The sequence below is a fragment of the Mytilus californianus genome, unplaced genomic scaffold (genome assembly GCF_021869535.1).
Source record: "Mytilus californianus isolate M0D057914Y unplaced genomic scaffold, xbMytCali1.0.p SCAF_10, whole genome shotgun sequence".
NCBI lineage: Eukaryota > Metazoa > Mollusca > Bivalvia > Mytilida > Mytilidae > Mytilus > Mytilus californianus.
This window is the reverse complement of record NW_026262582.1, coordinates 30,456,549-30,472,907: the sequence shown is the minus strand read 5'-3', so window position 1 is coordinate 30,472,907 and position 16,359 is coordinate 30,456,549. Positions and strand designations below refer to the sequence as shown.

At 33.1% G+C, this 16,359-nt stretch overlaps 1 protein-coding gene across 1 annotated transcript in view; it reads right to left on the bottom strand.

The window, feature by feature from the left end:
• The window catches only part of LOC127717919 (ecdysone-inducible protein E75-like), a 66,818-nt gene that overhangs the window by 15,431 nt on the left and 35,028 nt on the right, over positions 1-16,359 (bottom strand). Inside the window, exons 6-10 of the mRNA XM_052223785.1 lie at positions 11,816-12,054; positions 11,415-11,582; positions 9,788-9,895; positions 6,088-6,205; positions 1,957-2,133 (exon numbers count right to left, since the gene is read on the bottom strand). Of these exons, the coding sequence (XP_052079745.1) occupies positions 1,957-2,133; positions 6,088-6,205; positions 9,788-9,895; positions 11,415-11,582; positions 11,816-12,054 (810 nt within the window). The remainder of the gene's footprint in view (positions 1-1,956; positions 2,134-6,087; positions 6,206-9,787; positions 9,896-11,414; positions 11,583-11,815; positions 12,055-16,359) is intronic.

Sequence of the window (16,359 nt, the reverse complement as noted above, 5' to 3'; positions counted from 1 at the left end):
AATCTTGTGAAACTAAATATTTTGATCAATTTCCATTCAATGGGACAGACCGCGGGACATAAATAAAACTAATACACCTTATCACTATTTGGCCGGAATTTTAAATCTTGACATCTCAAGAGAACATGTCCAATGACACATAGCAAAAGTGATTGTTGTATAACAACTACAGATGAAGTTTTGTCAGCAATAAGGTCAATATAGAACTTGATCGTTTGATATTTTATAATTATTCATACTCATGCATAATAGTACTAAAGAAAGAGAGCCCCTGCATGACAAAGAACACCTTTCTATAAAATATTTAATTTCTAGTGACTTAATTTGCAAAACTTCAGCTTTACCACCAGGTGAAATTTTCTTTTTCACTAGTTTCCTATTAATTACCTTATTTCTACAATACATTGAACTTTTCACTTATTCTTTAAATAAATAACGTTTTTTCCTCTTTACATAAAATAACATTGATGAATATATCATCTGAATAGCCCTGTTTAACCTTTGATAAAATTTTGTTTTAGATACAAAAAAAAATATTGTAAAGGTGGCACAGTGCAGAATTTCAACATTAATCTAAATGCAATATTCATAACAAAAAAAATAGCTGTTGGAAAGATGTTAAATCATGGCCAATTAAAGGTTTTTTCATGTCAAATCAAGGTCTATAATAGTTTTTTTTCCATGTCAAATCAAGGTCTATTATAGTTTTTTTCCATGTCAAATCAAGGTTAATCAATATTTTACAACAATTTGTATATTTAATTGATATTATGCAAATGTTCTGAATGTTAAAAAGAACACCCACTGACATATAGTTTTGTCACAGTTGTTTATGATTAATATTTCAAACTTTGTCCTGAACGAAACAAATACATGAGTAAATAAGAAAATAATTTATACAACTGTAGAAAACAAAAATTCCTAACATGATTTTGGTGAGAAAATGTTCATGAAACTCGTCATAAACTTTTTGTTTCAGTTTTGTTCATGTTGTATTTGGTGAGTATTGGTTAACTACCTATTGACTTTTATGACAGTAGAGTAGATTCCTTCATGTGTTATTTATTGAGTATATTGGTGACCTACCTATTGACTTTTATGACAGTAGAGTAGATTCCTTCATGTGTTATTTATTGAGTATATTGGTGACCTACCTATTGACTTTTATGACAGTAGAGTAGATTCCTTCATGTGTTATTTATTGAGTATATTGGTGACCTACCTATTGACTTTTATGACAGTAGAGTAGATTCCTTCATGTGTTATTTATTGAGTATATTGGTGACCTACCTATTGACTTTTATGACAGTAGAGTAGATTCCTTCATGTGTTATTTATTGAGTATATTGGTGACCTACCTATTGACTTGAATGACAGTAGAGTAGATTCCTTCATGTGTTATTTATTGAGTATATTGGTGACCTACCTATTGACTTTTATGACAGTAGAGTAGATTCCTTCATGTGTTATTTATTGAGTATATTGGTGACCTACCTATTGACTTTATGACAGTAGAGTAGATTCCTTCATGTGTTATTTATTGAGTATATTGGTGAACTACCTATTGACTTTTATGACAGTAGAGTAGATTCCTTCATGTGTTATTTATTGAGTATATTGGTGACCTACCTATTGACTTTTATGACAGTAGAGTAGATTCCTTCATGTGTTATTTATTGAGTATATTGGTGACCTACCTATTGACTTTTATGACAGTAGAGTAGATTCCTTCATGTGTTATTTATTGAGTATATTGGTGACCTACCTATTGACTTTTATGACAGTAGAGTAGATTCCTTCATGTGTTATTTATTGAGTATATTGGTGACCTACCTATTGACTTTTATGACAGTAGAGTAGATTCCTTCATGTGTTATTTATTGAGTATATTGGTGACCTACCTATTAACTTTTCTGAGTTTAGAGTATTAAGAGTATGTAAGGTGAGGTGACCTACCTATTGACTTTTCTGAGTGTAGAGTATTTAGAGTACGTAAATCAGTAGTTTTCATCAGTAGTTTAGCAAACAGAGTTGTATCCTCTTTATGATTTGTGTTTATCACAGTCTGTAAACTTTCTGTTAGTTTGTTCTGTAGTTTCTCAATCTGTTCTACATTTCGTAAACCTGGACGATCTGAAAATAAAATCACATAGTAAATTATCAACTATATACAATAGAAAAACTTTTAGGATATAGGATATCCATCCATGACAAAAAATCAGTACATGCACAGCAAAAAAAAACCTACAAAAGGAAAAGGAACAGCGCTTTTATTGCTGTTCTTCATCTCAAAGTGAGGCCTTCAACATGGAGTAAAAAAACTCTCACCTCACTGCAAGATTCAGACTGTCCCTAGCACCAGCTTGAGTGGAATTCTTTGCAAGAGTAATTTGAATAGACTTTGTAAGATGTTTCACCACCAAATATGGCCAGGTCAAAAAAGAACATACTGGAAAGTAGTACATATTTAAAACAAAATAGTTTCTACGCATATGTGTAAACATAAAACTATGTAGAATTTTTTTTAGTAATTAAGGTATCAGATGAAAGGTGAATCATTGGTGATCCTTGTAGAACACATATTGACTAATAACTTTGAACAGTACAAAAATGTATGAATGAATTCTAAAATTGAGGTCATATATTGCCTGTTTCTCAGATATAAAGTACCTGGTTTGTTGTATAAGAAAAATCTGGTAAATTCTGTTTGGAAGTGAAAATTTAATGTGGATAGGAATGAGGGCCAAGAGTAGGTGGTGTGTGGGGAATGTGTCCATGAAACACAGATGATGTCCCCGCTTGCATATCATATGAAGTTATAAAGGGACATAACTGAAGAACGGTAAATGTGATGCTACCCAAATTTGTTATTGATCTGAGTTTTGAAGTAATAAGTATAGTGTATAAGTCTCATAACATCTGGTTGAGGCAAACTTAAGTTTGAAAACTGAAACAAAAAAATCAGCAATTTTTCCTTTAGTAAAGGGGCATAACTCTAGAACAGTAAAAGTGACACCACCAAAAAACATACGTGATCTGTATTTTGTGGTAATAAGCATTGTTATTGTAAAGCATAATAATACATATGTTCAAACTCTTTTCATTTTTTAGTAGCAACAAACAAAAGAGCTATGTCAATTGGACATGTTTTGATACTATATCTGCCCTTGAATTTTTACTTGATAACATTTTTCTTCGCTTTGGAGATTCCGTATATCGTCAAGTTATCGGAATTCCAATGGGGACTAACTGTGCACCACTTATTGCGGACCTGTTTTTGTATTGTTATGAGTTACAATTTATGACTAAAATCAGCAAAGACCCATCGAAACAACATCTGATACAAAAATTTAACAATACTTTTAGATATTTGGATGATATATTGGCTCTCAATAATGACAACTTCAGTATATGTATACTAAAGAAATTTATCCTGTTGAACTTACTTTAAATAAAGCTAATAATAACAATGACCACTGTCCTTTCCTTGATCTTGATATCTATATCATTAACGGGAAGCTTAATACAAAAATTTATGACAAAAGAGATGATTTTTCATTTCCTATCGTTAATTATCCATTTTTAGATGGTGATGTTCCCTTGTCACCATCTTATGGTGTTTATATATCTCAACTTGTATGATTCGCTCGTGTATGTAACAACGTATTAGATTTTAGTGAGAGAAATTTATATATTACTGAAAAATTATTACACCTGGGTTTTCGATATCATAAACTAGTCAAAACATTTACTAAATTTTATCATCGGTATAAGGACATCATTCGTAAATATAACTCAACATGCAGATATCTTATACATTCGGGTATTTCACATCCAATCTTTTATGGTAATATTCTTTACAAAGCACAAAAATGTCAGTATTCACCTCAAAAGCTAACAAAACCTTTAAACAGACTTATTAAGAAGGGATATAGTTACGATACTGTTGTCAGGTCATTAAAAATTGCATATTTTGGCTTTAATATTGATTCATGTATAGGGTCTTTGCATCGTAATTAAACATATTTATTCTAAAACCAGTTGTTGGCATGACACGGGTTATGTTCTTCTCATATATTTTATGAGGGTATAATACTAAACCCCTAACAGGAGGGATTGTGCCTGATATTCATATGATGAAGACATAATCTTTCAATCAGTTTAATTGAGGTCTGGAGCTGGCATGTCAGTAACTGCTAGTAGTCTATTGTTATTTATGTATTATTGTCATTTTGTTTGTTTTCTTTTGTTTCCTATTCTGACATTGGACTCAGACTTCTCTTAAACTGAGTTTTACTGTGCGTACTGTTGTACGTTTGTTTTTTCTACATTGGCTAGAGGTATAGGGGGAGGGTTGAGATCTCAAAAAACATGTTTAACCCCGCCGCATTTTTGCGCCTGTCCCAAGTTAGGAGCCTCTGGCCTTTGTTAGTCTTGTATCATTTTTAATTTTAGTTTCTTGTGTATAATTTGGAGTTTAGTATGACGTCCATTATCACTGAACTAGTATACATATTTGTAAAGGGGCTAGCTGAAGGACGCCTCCGGGTGCGGGAGTTTCTCGCTGCATTGAAGACCCATTGGTGGCCTTCGGCTGTTGTCTGCTCTGTGGTCGGGTTGTTGTCTCTTTGACACATTCCCCATTTCCATTCTCAATTTTATTGTGTATAATTTTCATAAGATTCGGTTGAGGCAAACTTAAGTTAGAGAACGGAAAGAAAAATTCAGCAATTTTTCATTTTGTTAAGGTGCATAACTCTGAACAGTAAAAGTAACACCACCAAAAATCCAATGTGATCTGTATTTTGTGGTAATAAGCATTGTGTATAATTTTCATAACATTCGGTTGAGGCAAACTTAAGTTAGAGAACGGAAACCAAAAATTCAGCAATTTTTCCTTTTGAAAAGGGGCATAACTCTAGAACGATAAAAGTGACACCACTAAAATTTAAATTTTGGACTGTATTTTGTGGTAATAAGCATTGTGTATAAGTTTCATAACATTTGGTTGAGGCAAACTTAAGTTAGAGAATGGAAACGAAAAATTCAGCAATTTTTCCATTTGTAAAGGGGCATAACTCTACAACGGTTTAAGTGATGCCACCAAAATTCAAACTTGATCTGTGTTTTGTGGTAATAAGCATTGTGTATAAGTTTCATAACATTTGGTTGAGGCAAACTAAAGTTAGAGAACGGAAACCAACTTTGGGACCTACGGACGGATGGACAAGGGTAAAACATAATGCCCCCTCCGCTACGGCTGGGGCATAAAAATGTTCAGATACTCATCCAATTTTCTTTTTATTTTGGGTTGAAATGAATTTTTTTTTCTGGGAAATTAAATTTTTTTCCCCCTATTTATTGTGAAAACCTTTAGCAAAATAAAAGACATAAGACAGAAACCAAAACAATTTTTTTTCACTGGATGTATATCATGTGGAAAGAAAGGGTCTTTCCTCAAAACTCTTTATAAGGAGATTTGGTGTGATCAACCAAAGTTAAAAAAAAAGTGGATGTAAGCAATTGTAGGCAACCCTACAGCCTTTAACAATGAGAAAACCCATACCATATAGTTGGCTATAAAAGGCACCAACATGAAAAATATACTGAGAAAACTAACAGCCTAATTTAAAACAAAACTAACATTTTTTTCTATTTCAGGTTGTCCAATACCATGGAGTTGGCAGAGATGTTACTTACCAGGAGACAACAAAACCATGGAGTTGGCAGGGATGTTACTTACCAGGAGACAACAAAACCATGGAGTTGGCAAGGATGTTACTTACCAGGAGACAACAAAACCATGGAGTTGGCAGGGATGTTACTTACCAGGAGACAACAAAACCATGGAGTTGGCAAGGATGTTACTTACCAGGAGACAACAAAACCATGGAGTTGGCAGGGATGTTACTTACCAGGAGACAACAAAACCATGGAGTTGGCAGAGATGTTACTTACCAGGAGACAACAAAACCATGGAGTTGGCAGGGATGTTACTTACCAGGAGACAACAAAACCATGGAGTTGGCAAGGATGTTACTTACCAGGAGACAACAAAACCATGGAGTTGGCAGGGATGTTACTTACCAGGAGACAACAAAACTATTGCAGAAAACAAAGCTATTTCTTCTTCCGCCAACTTTAACATGTTGAACCTCTCGGCAAAATCAAACATCGAGTCCAACAGGCCAGCAGAATTGGTGGACTGAAATGTTTGTAAACAAGAAAATTTATTAATTAAGCAAAAAATTTTAGGGATTGGTCAACAACAATATTTTTCAAGACTTAAATCTTGTAAAATTTGAAAAGAGTTCCATGGAATCATGAGTTTTAACTGGGATTGCTGCTGTAAAAACTTTTGACCCCCAAAAACTAAGTCCATTTATCAGTAAAATACAGACATTAATCAAAATTTGGCTCAGGACACTATATAATGAACAAGCATTTTGAGAGTATTGCATGGCAATACATAGTCCCCTATCGGTTATAAATTCATTGTACTGGAAAAAAATGCTAACTTGATCTATAACTTGTCATGGAGTAAACTATATAACAAATATCAAGTCAATATCTTCAAGCATGACGAAAAAAAGTGTGGAAAACTGATTATTTAAGTGAATTTTCTAAGTCCAAGGCCCATAACTCTGCACAAAATAATCAGACCGGAACAAAATTTGAACTTGACCTGTAACTTGTCACAATAAAACTATATACCAATTATCATATCTGCAAGCATGACGAAAAAAAGTGTGGAAAACTTATTGAATGAATTTTCTAAGTACAAGGACCATATCTCTGCACAAAATCATCAGACCAGAACAAAATTCGAACCTGATCTGTAACTTGTCATGATAAAACAATACACCAAATATCAAATCAATATCTTCAAGGACGAAGAACTAGAGACTCTAAAGAGCCTGTGTCGCTCACCTTGGTCTATGTGCATATTAAACAAAGGACACAGATGGATCCATGACAAAATTGTGTTTTGATGATGGTGATGTGTTTGCAGATCTTACTTTACTGAACATTCTTGCTCCTTACTATTATCTCTATCTATAATGAACTTGGCCCGGTAGTTACAGTGGAAAATATTTTGTAAAAATTTACAAAAATTTTCAAAATCTATGAAAATTGTAAAATATTGACTATAAAGGGCAATAACTCCTTAAGGGGTCAATTGATAATTTTGGTCATGTTGACTTATTTGTAGATCTAACTTTGCTGTACGTTATTGCTGTTTACAGTTTATCTCTATCTATAATAATATTCCAGATAATAACCAAAAGCTGCAAAATGTTCTTAAAATTACCAATTCAGGGGCAGCAACCCAACAACCTGTTGCCTGATTGGTCTGAAAATTTCAGGGCAGATAGATCTCGACCTTATAAACAATTTTATCCTCTTCAGATTTGCTCTAAATGCTTTGGTTTCAGAGATATGAGCCAAAAACTGCATTTTACCCTATGTACTATTTTTTACCATGTCAGCCATCTTGGTTTGCGGGTGGGGTCATCGGACACATTTTTTAAACAAGATACCCTAATGATGATTGTGGACAAGTTTGGTTAAATTTGTCTTCGTAGTTTCAGAGGAGAAGATTTTTGTAAAAGATTACAAATATTTACGAAAAATGGTTAAAAATTAACTATAAAGGGCAATAACTCCTTAAGGGGTCAACTGACCATTTTGGTCGAGTTGACTTATTTGTAGATCTTACTTTGCTGAACATTATTGCTGTTTACAGTTTATCTCTATCTATAATAATATTCAAGATAATAACCAAAAACGGCAAAATTTCCTTAAAATTACCAATTCAGGGGCAGCAACCCAACAATGGGTTGTCCGATTCATCTGAAAATTTCAGGGCAGATAGATCTTGACCTGATAAACAATTTTACCCCTGTCAGATTTGCTCTAAATGCTTTGGTTTCAGAGATATAAGCCAAAATCGACATTTTACCCCTATGTTTTATTTTTAGCCATGGCGGCCATCTTGGTTGGTTGGCCGGGTCACCGGACACATTTTTTAAACTAGATACCCGAATGATGATTGTGGCCAAGTTTGGTTAAATTTGGCCTAGTAGTTTCAGAGGAGAAGATTTTTGTAAAAGTTAACGGACAACGACGACGGACGAGGGATGACGGACGCCAAGTGATGAGAAAAGCTCACTTAGCCCTTTGGGCCAGGTGAGCTAAAAAAGGTGTGGAAAAACTGATTTGCCGGGCTGATGGATGGACAGACAGACAGACGGGCGGACGGAGTGCAAACCTAAAGTCTCTGCCGACTTCGTCAGTAGGGGACTAAAAAGCTTCTGCTTAATTCCATGAAGGACTTACAATTCTATTTAAATTTTAAAATCTTAAGCCACAGACTGTACCTTATTGTTAACAAAAAGTATTTGTAGAATAACTTATCCAAGAATTCAAATATAAATTTTTTTTAAACAAGTGAACAAACACATTAAATCACAAATGTTGGTCAATTATCAGTGTTGTTCAGTCACAAGCTGAATATTTTCAATATTTGAATTTTTGGATTATTTTTTCTTTTTATTACTGGTACATAGATTTTTTTTTTAAATACAATTCCCTGTGAGTTTGGAAAAGGTATAGATGTTTTTTATAACCGTAACACAAAACTATATTTTAATGTTAACTAAAAATAAATGTGGATAGTGTCCACATGTGGACACAGATGATGCCCCCCTTGCATATCATATAGTTATAAAGGGACATAACTGAAAAACAGTAAAAGTGACGCTACCCAAATTTGAACTTGATCTGAGTTTTGTGTGTAAGTCTCATAACATTTGGTTGAGGCTAACTTAAGTAGAGAACAGAAACTAAAAATTCAGCAATTTTTCTATTTATAAAGGGGCATAACTCAATAATGGTTAAAGTGACACTACCCAAATTCAACTTGATCTGTGTTTTATCAGTGGAAGTCAAAATTAAACATTGCATTGTATAAAGCATTCATTGTAGTTGATTCAACTATAATCATGGACAAAGGAAGATAACTCCAATTTTAAAAATAACTTGATATTTAGAAGAAAATAAAAATTTTGCAATTTTTTCCATTTATAAAGGAGCATAACTCTAGAACGGTTAAAGTGATGCCACCAAAATTCAAACTTGATCTGTGTTTTGTGGTAATAAGCATTGTGTATAAGTTTCATAACATTTGGTTGAGGCAAACTTAAGTTAGAGAACGGAAACTAAAAATTTTGCAATTTTTCCATTTATAAAGGGGCATAACTCTAGAACGGTTAAAGTGACGCCACCAAAATTCAAACTTGATCTGTGTTTTGTGGTAATAAGCCTTGTGTATAATTTTCATAACATTTGGTTGAGGCAAACTTAAGTAAGAGAACGGAAACTAAAAATTTTGCAATTTTTCCATTTATAAAGGGGCATAACTCTAGAACGGTTAAAGTGACGCCACCAAAATTCAAACTTGATCTGTGTTTTGTGAAAATAAGCATTGTGTATAAGTTTCATAACATTTGGTTGAGGCAAACTCAAGTTAGAGAACGGAAACCAATTTTGGGACGTACATACAGACGTACGTACGTACAGACGGACAAGGGTAAAACTTAATGCCCCCACTGCTACGGCGGGGGCATAAAAAACTAAGTTTATTAATTAATAAAAGAGAAATCTTCAAATGCTCTTACTTGATTATGACATAGCTTCTGTCAATATTTCATAGAATTAAAAGAAGGTTTGACAAAGTTTTGCTATTTCCATTTACAAGTCCATGAAGTCTAAATATAAATCTTACATCTGGAGGTGGACGTTTGAAGAGTTTTCCACATGTAAACATCATTGTTCCATTCTCTGTATCAAACAAACAAGCATGTCTGACCAGTAAAACTTCAAATGTTGCTGCCTGAAAAGGTAAAAATGTTTCAATTATCATTTTGTATAAATTAACAGAATTAATCAGTACAGATGTATACATAGAAATAAGAAAATGTCGTATAAGTGCCAATGAGACAACTATCCATCCAAGTCACAATGTGTAAAAAGTAAACAATTATAGGTCAAAGTATGGCCTTCAAAACGGAGACTTGGCTCACACTGAACAACAAGCAATAAAGGGCCTCAAAATGACTAGTGTAAAACAATTCAAACAGGAAAACCAACAGTCTAATCTATTTAAAAAACTAGAAACGAGAAACACTTATGAACCACATCAACAAACGACAACCACTGAACAACAGGTTCTGGACTTAGTAGATATAGGAAGATGTGGTATGAGTGCCAATGAGACAACTCTCCATCCAAGTATATGCCTGTTCCAAATCAGGTTTCTAATCAATGGTTGTATTAAGTTATTTCTTAATTTTATTGTCCTTCAGGGAATTTGATGTTGATGAAAAATCTTTAGTAAATGTATTCACTTCTTGAGAGGCAGGGCAATTGGCAGTCTGAAATATGCCTGGTTTTTGGTGGGGTCTTTAGTTTTCTATGTTGCTTTTAAAAGACTGTTGTTTGCCTTTTGGTCTTTTTTGTTTTTGCCATTGCATTGGCTGTTTGTGTTTTTGACTTATGAGTTTGAATATCCCTTTGGTATCTTTAACCTCTCTTTTATAGATATTTACCATGTGTTGAAGACCTGGACATATGTTAGAGTCATTTGCCATGTGTTGAAGACCTGGACATATGTTATAGACATTTGCCATGTGTTGAAGACCTGGACATATATGTTATAGCCACTTGTCATGCATTGAAGACCTTGACATATGTTATAGACATTTGCCATGTGTTGAAGACTGTGAAATATGTTATAGACATTTGTCATGTGTCATAGGCCATGTCATATGTTTTGGACACTGGTCATGTGTTAAAAGACTGTGACATATGTTATAGACACTTGTTATTAGTTGAAGGCCCTGCAATATGTGTGAGATAATTTTTCAGTTCAAGCTACTTGAATGAGATTAGTTTTTCTTAGTCACAAGGTTAAAATGCAATAATTTCATGAACTAATGTATTTCCCTTGGAAAATAGCAATAAACAAATTACCTAAAGTCTTTCATATTGACGAATTTTCTCAGTTACTTCTCATGTCATGGCAATTTTCAAATTTACTTGATGTATTTAAATAAGGAAAGATACAAGTTTTCCATATTTGCTTTATTCTTCTTCTCGTGAAAGTTGCGAAAATAAATCGCTCGCGAAAATAAGTTGGTTTACAGTGACTGAGTAATTGCCCTTTGATGAGATAGTCGCAGAAAAAGTCTCCTTCGTTTTTTAAAACATAGATTATATATAAATTTATCTATATTAAGTCAAAATGCATATATAAACACAAGTTTCATAATGTCTTTTATTTACTTGTGTCATCATCTAGATCTCTCTGATATATAACCCAAATCTCCTTTTTTTTCATTTTTGGTTTTTACCTTCAGTAAAGTGACTTGATCATCCTGATTAAGAATACAGAAGCCAGGAACAGATTTGGCAAAGTTTACCACAGAGATAATGGCGGGTGTGTAGAAATCATAAAAGTCCTCCCATTCCGGACTGTTATCGTTTGGGTCTCGGGCAAGCTGGGCATTCAATGGGCAAGCCTACAATAAATAACAAAAATCATATAAAAACATGTATAATATTTGTAATTCATAAATTACTTTTAGAAATCTTAAGCTACCGATTTGTAATGTGTATAAATTCAAATTATATCGATCAAGGTGATGAGAAAACAGATATTTGAGTCAAAGATGAAGATTAAATGTTCATTATTGCACAATGCTGACTCTCTCTTGGACTGAACATTTTGATGCTGTAAGATAGCCAGACCTACCATGTGAGCAGGGACGTTTAGGAAATCGTTATTGCACAATGCTGCCTCTCTCATGGACTGAACATTTTGAGGAGGTATTGTGTTAGTCTGTCTGTGTGCCAAAATAACAGCTTGAATGAGATCATCTGGATTCTGTAGTAAGGTATGAAGCTGGTTAACCTGAGTCTGACAGTTAACACGATGCATTTGTTCGATGATTCGAGCTTTCTCTTTCTTTGGGACACGTCCGAATCGGACAGCTAAAATAGAAAGATTGATAAATTAACTGTCAATTGTCTTCTTAAAACATGTAAAAGGCTTCATGGAAGTATTAAACAACAGTTTTATTAATTTGAAGATGAATAATTCTGTTTTACTAATAAAACAAATGTTATATATATTGCACCACTGCAAATTTAGTAGACCTTAAAATAGAAGTTGGAAATTATAATATGTTGTTAATAAAAGGAGGTGTGAGTTACATGTAGGAAAGGTCAATAATAAGACAAAACAACCAAACAAAAGGATATCTTTTTATTAAAGTTCAAAATATGGTTATCAACAAAACACAACACTTGGTGTCTATAGGTTGCGTTTCTGTAAATATTGACAATGCAATTTCCCATAGGAACTCCTTTTACGGCTAAAACTGTACCACTTTTACTATGAAGTTTTGAACAAAATCTTATCCTAGAATTGAAAGTTCATATGCACTACAATTTTTTTCAAAGGTCAAAATATAGGGCTGTGCGGCATATTTTCAACGTTTATATGCCCTGAACTTTTCAGAGTTTAAACTAACACTAATTTTCTTAACTACCCCTACCTCGAATGAAGGGTTACCACAGATTTCAATGTAAACAATATGCACATGTATATTTACTGGTAACATTCCCAAGTTATGTCTCTATGAGATGGAACACAGAGAGCATAACTGGGAACCAGTATGTAAACAAAATTAATTTTATATGAATATTCTAAATCTCCCCAAAAGAGGCGTGGTTTGAGAAACAGCTGTATTTACAAAGTGCAACCTATATCATATGTAAAGCTCTGAATTCCTCTAGATCTAATATAAAAATATGATGATGTGGTATTGATTGCCAATGAAACAGCTATCTACCAGAGACAATATGACGTAGAAGTTAATAACTATGGTTTAATGTTTGACCAAACCAATACTGCATGCCAGTAAAAAGCCCCAACATGACAAAATGTTAAATAATTAAAACGAGAAAACCAATGGCATTAGTACCAGATAATTTTAAATAAGTTGTGGTCATTAATAACCAATAGAAACTACTACCATGGTAACTTCTCTTTCTTAAAAGGAAAAAAAAAAACATTTAGAGATATACGAAATGAAATTTACTGACAAGATTGGATACAACCCTCTGCCTCTCAAATTAAGACCATAACACTTGTTATTCAAAGTATGGAAAAACAGGAAGTTTGTTTATGTTGTCATTGGTAATTGTCATAAATCAAGAAAGTTGTGAATTTCTCCTTCTATTCCTGTAATGTGTAGGTTTGAACTTCCTCACTAAACATAAAGTGATAAACATTCTCACACTCATATAAACAGTAAACATCTATTTATGTGAAAATTTGTGAAAATAAAATTTAATTAGTTTTATGTTTCTGACCCACCTTGAACTTTTAAAATTTTTATACTTTACTTTAATAGCATGAAATAAATACTTAAAATCGCTTTTTCATTTACGCATAGTTTGAAACATAAATATGAAAATAAACCATCTGCTATGTATATCCTAACCCTAAAACTTGACCAAATGTAAAATTTGAAAAAGAACCATGATTTTCTGGAATAAGGATAGACAAGAAAATTATCAGCACAAACAACACAGTATATGATTGCCAAATGAGACAAATATCAATCAGAGACCAAATGACATAGATGTAAGCAACTATTATTTGTCAACAATGAGCAATACCCATACTTTATAGGCAGCTATTATGTCTAATGACTCACTGGACCACAGTTAACATTTTGAGAGCAACTGTTTAAGGACTAACTGGATCACAGTTTATATTTTAAGAGCACCTGTTTAAGGACTAACTGAGCCAAAGTTTATATTTTAAGAGCACCTGTTTAGGGACTCACTGGGCCACAGTTTATATTTTAAGAGCACCTGTTTAAGGACTCTCTGAGCCACAGTTAATATTTTAAGAGCACCTGTTTAGGGACTCACTGAGCCATAGTTTATATTTTAAGAGCACCTGTTTAAGGACTCACTGAGCCACAGTTTATATTTTAAGAGCACCTGTTTAAGGACTAACTAGACCACAGTTTATATTTAAAGAGCACCTATTGAAGGACTCACTGAGCCACAGTTTATATTTTAAGAGCACCTGTTTAAGGACTAACTGGACCACAGTTTATAATTAAACAGCACCTGTTTAAGGACTAACTGGACCACAGTTTATATTTTAACAGCACCTGTTTAAGGACTAACTGGACCACAGTTTATATTTTAAGAGCACCTGTTTAAGGACTCACTGAGCCACAGTTTATATTTTAAGAGCCTCTGTTTAAGGGCTAACTGAACCACAGTTTATATTTTAACAGCACCTGTTTAAGGACTCACTGAGCCACAGTTTATATTTTAACAGCACCTGTTTAAGGACTAACTGGACCACAGTTTATATTTTAAGAGCATCTGTTTAAGGACTCACTGGGCCACAGTTTATATTTTAACAGCACCTGTTTAAGGACTCACTGAGCCACAGTTTATATTTTAACAGCACCTGTTTAAGGACTAACTGAGCCAAAGTTTATATTTTAAGAGAACCTGTTTAAGGACTAACTGGACCACAGTTTATATTTTAAGAGCATCTGTTTAAGGACTAACTGAACCACAGTTTATATTTTAACAGCACCTGTTTAAGGACTCACTGAGCCACAGTTTATATTTTAACAGCACCTGTTTAAGGACTAACTGAGCCAAAGTTTATATTTTAACAGCACCTGTTTAAGGACTAACTAGACAACAGTTTATATTTTAAGAGCACCTGTTTAAGGACTAACTGGACCAAAGTTTATACTTTAAGAGCACCTGTTTAAGGACTAACTGGACCACAGTTTATATCTTAAGAGCACCTGTTCAAGGACTAACTGGACCACAGTTTATATATCTTAAGAGCACCTGTTTAAGGACTAACTGGACCACAGTTTATATTTTAAGAGCACCTGTTTAAGCACTTACTGACCCTCAGTTTATATTTTAGAGAATCTGTTAAGATACAATAGACAAGTCTCCATCCATGACAATACACAAGTCTCCATCCATGACAATACACAAGTCTCCATCCATGACAATACACAAGTCTCCATCCATGACAATACACAAGTCTCCATCCATGACAATACACAAAGCCTACATGTCACTGTCCTTAGACAAATGTACATGTTTATTTTGTTTATCCTATATATTGATCTGGTCAGGTATTAAAGAAAAGCAATCCTTTTTGCCTTACTTCTCTTCTTACTTAATTATAATTATTGAACACGGCCCTGTACATTATAACTCAGACATTGTAATCCTCAAGTATGAACAAATTTTTTGTTCAATTACGTCACGCCGTAAGTCCTCTTTATGTATCTAATTTCCCCCTTTATCACACAGATGGTGGGATATAGAAGTATCATAATTCATGACATTCCTAATTTTAAAACATATCTAATTTCCCCCTTTATCACACAGATGGTGGAATATAGAAGTATCATAGTTCATGACATTCTTAATTATTAAAACATATATATAAAACATCAAGATGTTAGTCAATGATCTTTCTTACGAGGGCGCTGGATCGTTACGAGTAACGATGCACGTATACAATAAATAATTATATAAACGCCTAAAAAGTGTACAAAACAACAGCAATGTTAAAAAAAGGAAACATTAATTGTAAGTATCTATAAATATTTCGGATAACAGATATTCTTCAGTATGATTATGATGTAAAATGAATCATATCAATCTATTCTGATTAAACTATAACAATCTTGAAATTTATACAATTAAAACCAAACACAAAAACGCTTGTACAATTCTAAAATTTCAAAAATGCCGTAGGTTATATAGGAATTTACAACAGAGACTGCATAGATATGCTTCTAATAAAAATAGTAATGTGCTATATGAACTGGTACATTTCTAAAATTTCAAAGGTGACGACAGTTAATATATATATATATATATATATATATATCACATCTAAAATATACTTTTTCACTTTTTTGGTCTTTTGGAAAATGTTGTTTGTGCTGTATTTAGACCCCTCTAACAAGAAATTTGTTTTGCATGCACACGTATAAAAGTTGCGGTTTTTATCCAATGCAATCATAGGTTTGAACGTTGTTTTCAATTTAGACTTGTATATATATATATCACATTAACACACTTCAATATGAATTATACAAAATAAAAAATAATACTTTATTATATGATGTGACATCATGCTTGAATATAAATTTGGAATGAACTGAATTATCAAATAACTATTTTCTTTAATCAAGTGAATAAACTACCAACACCATGACA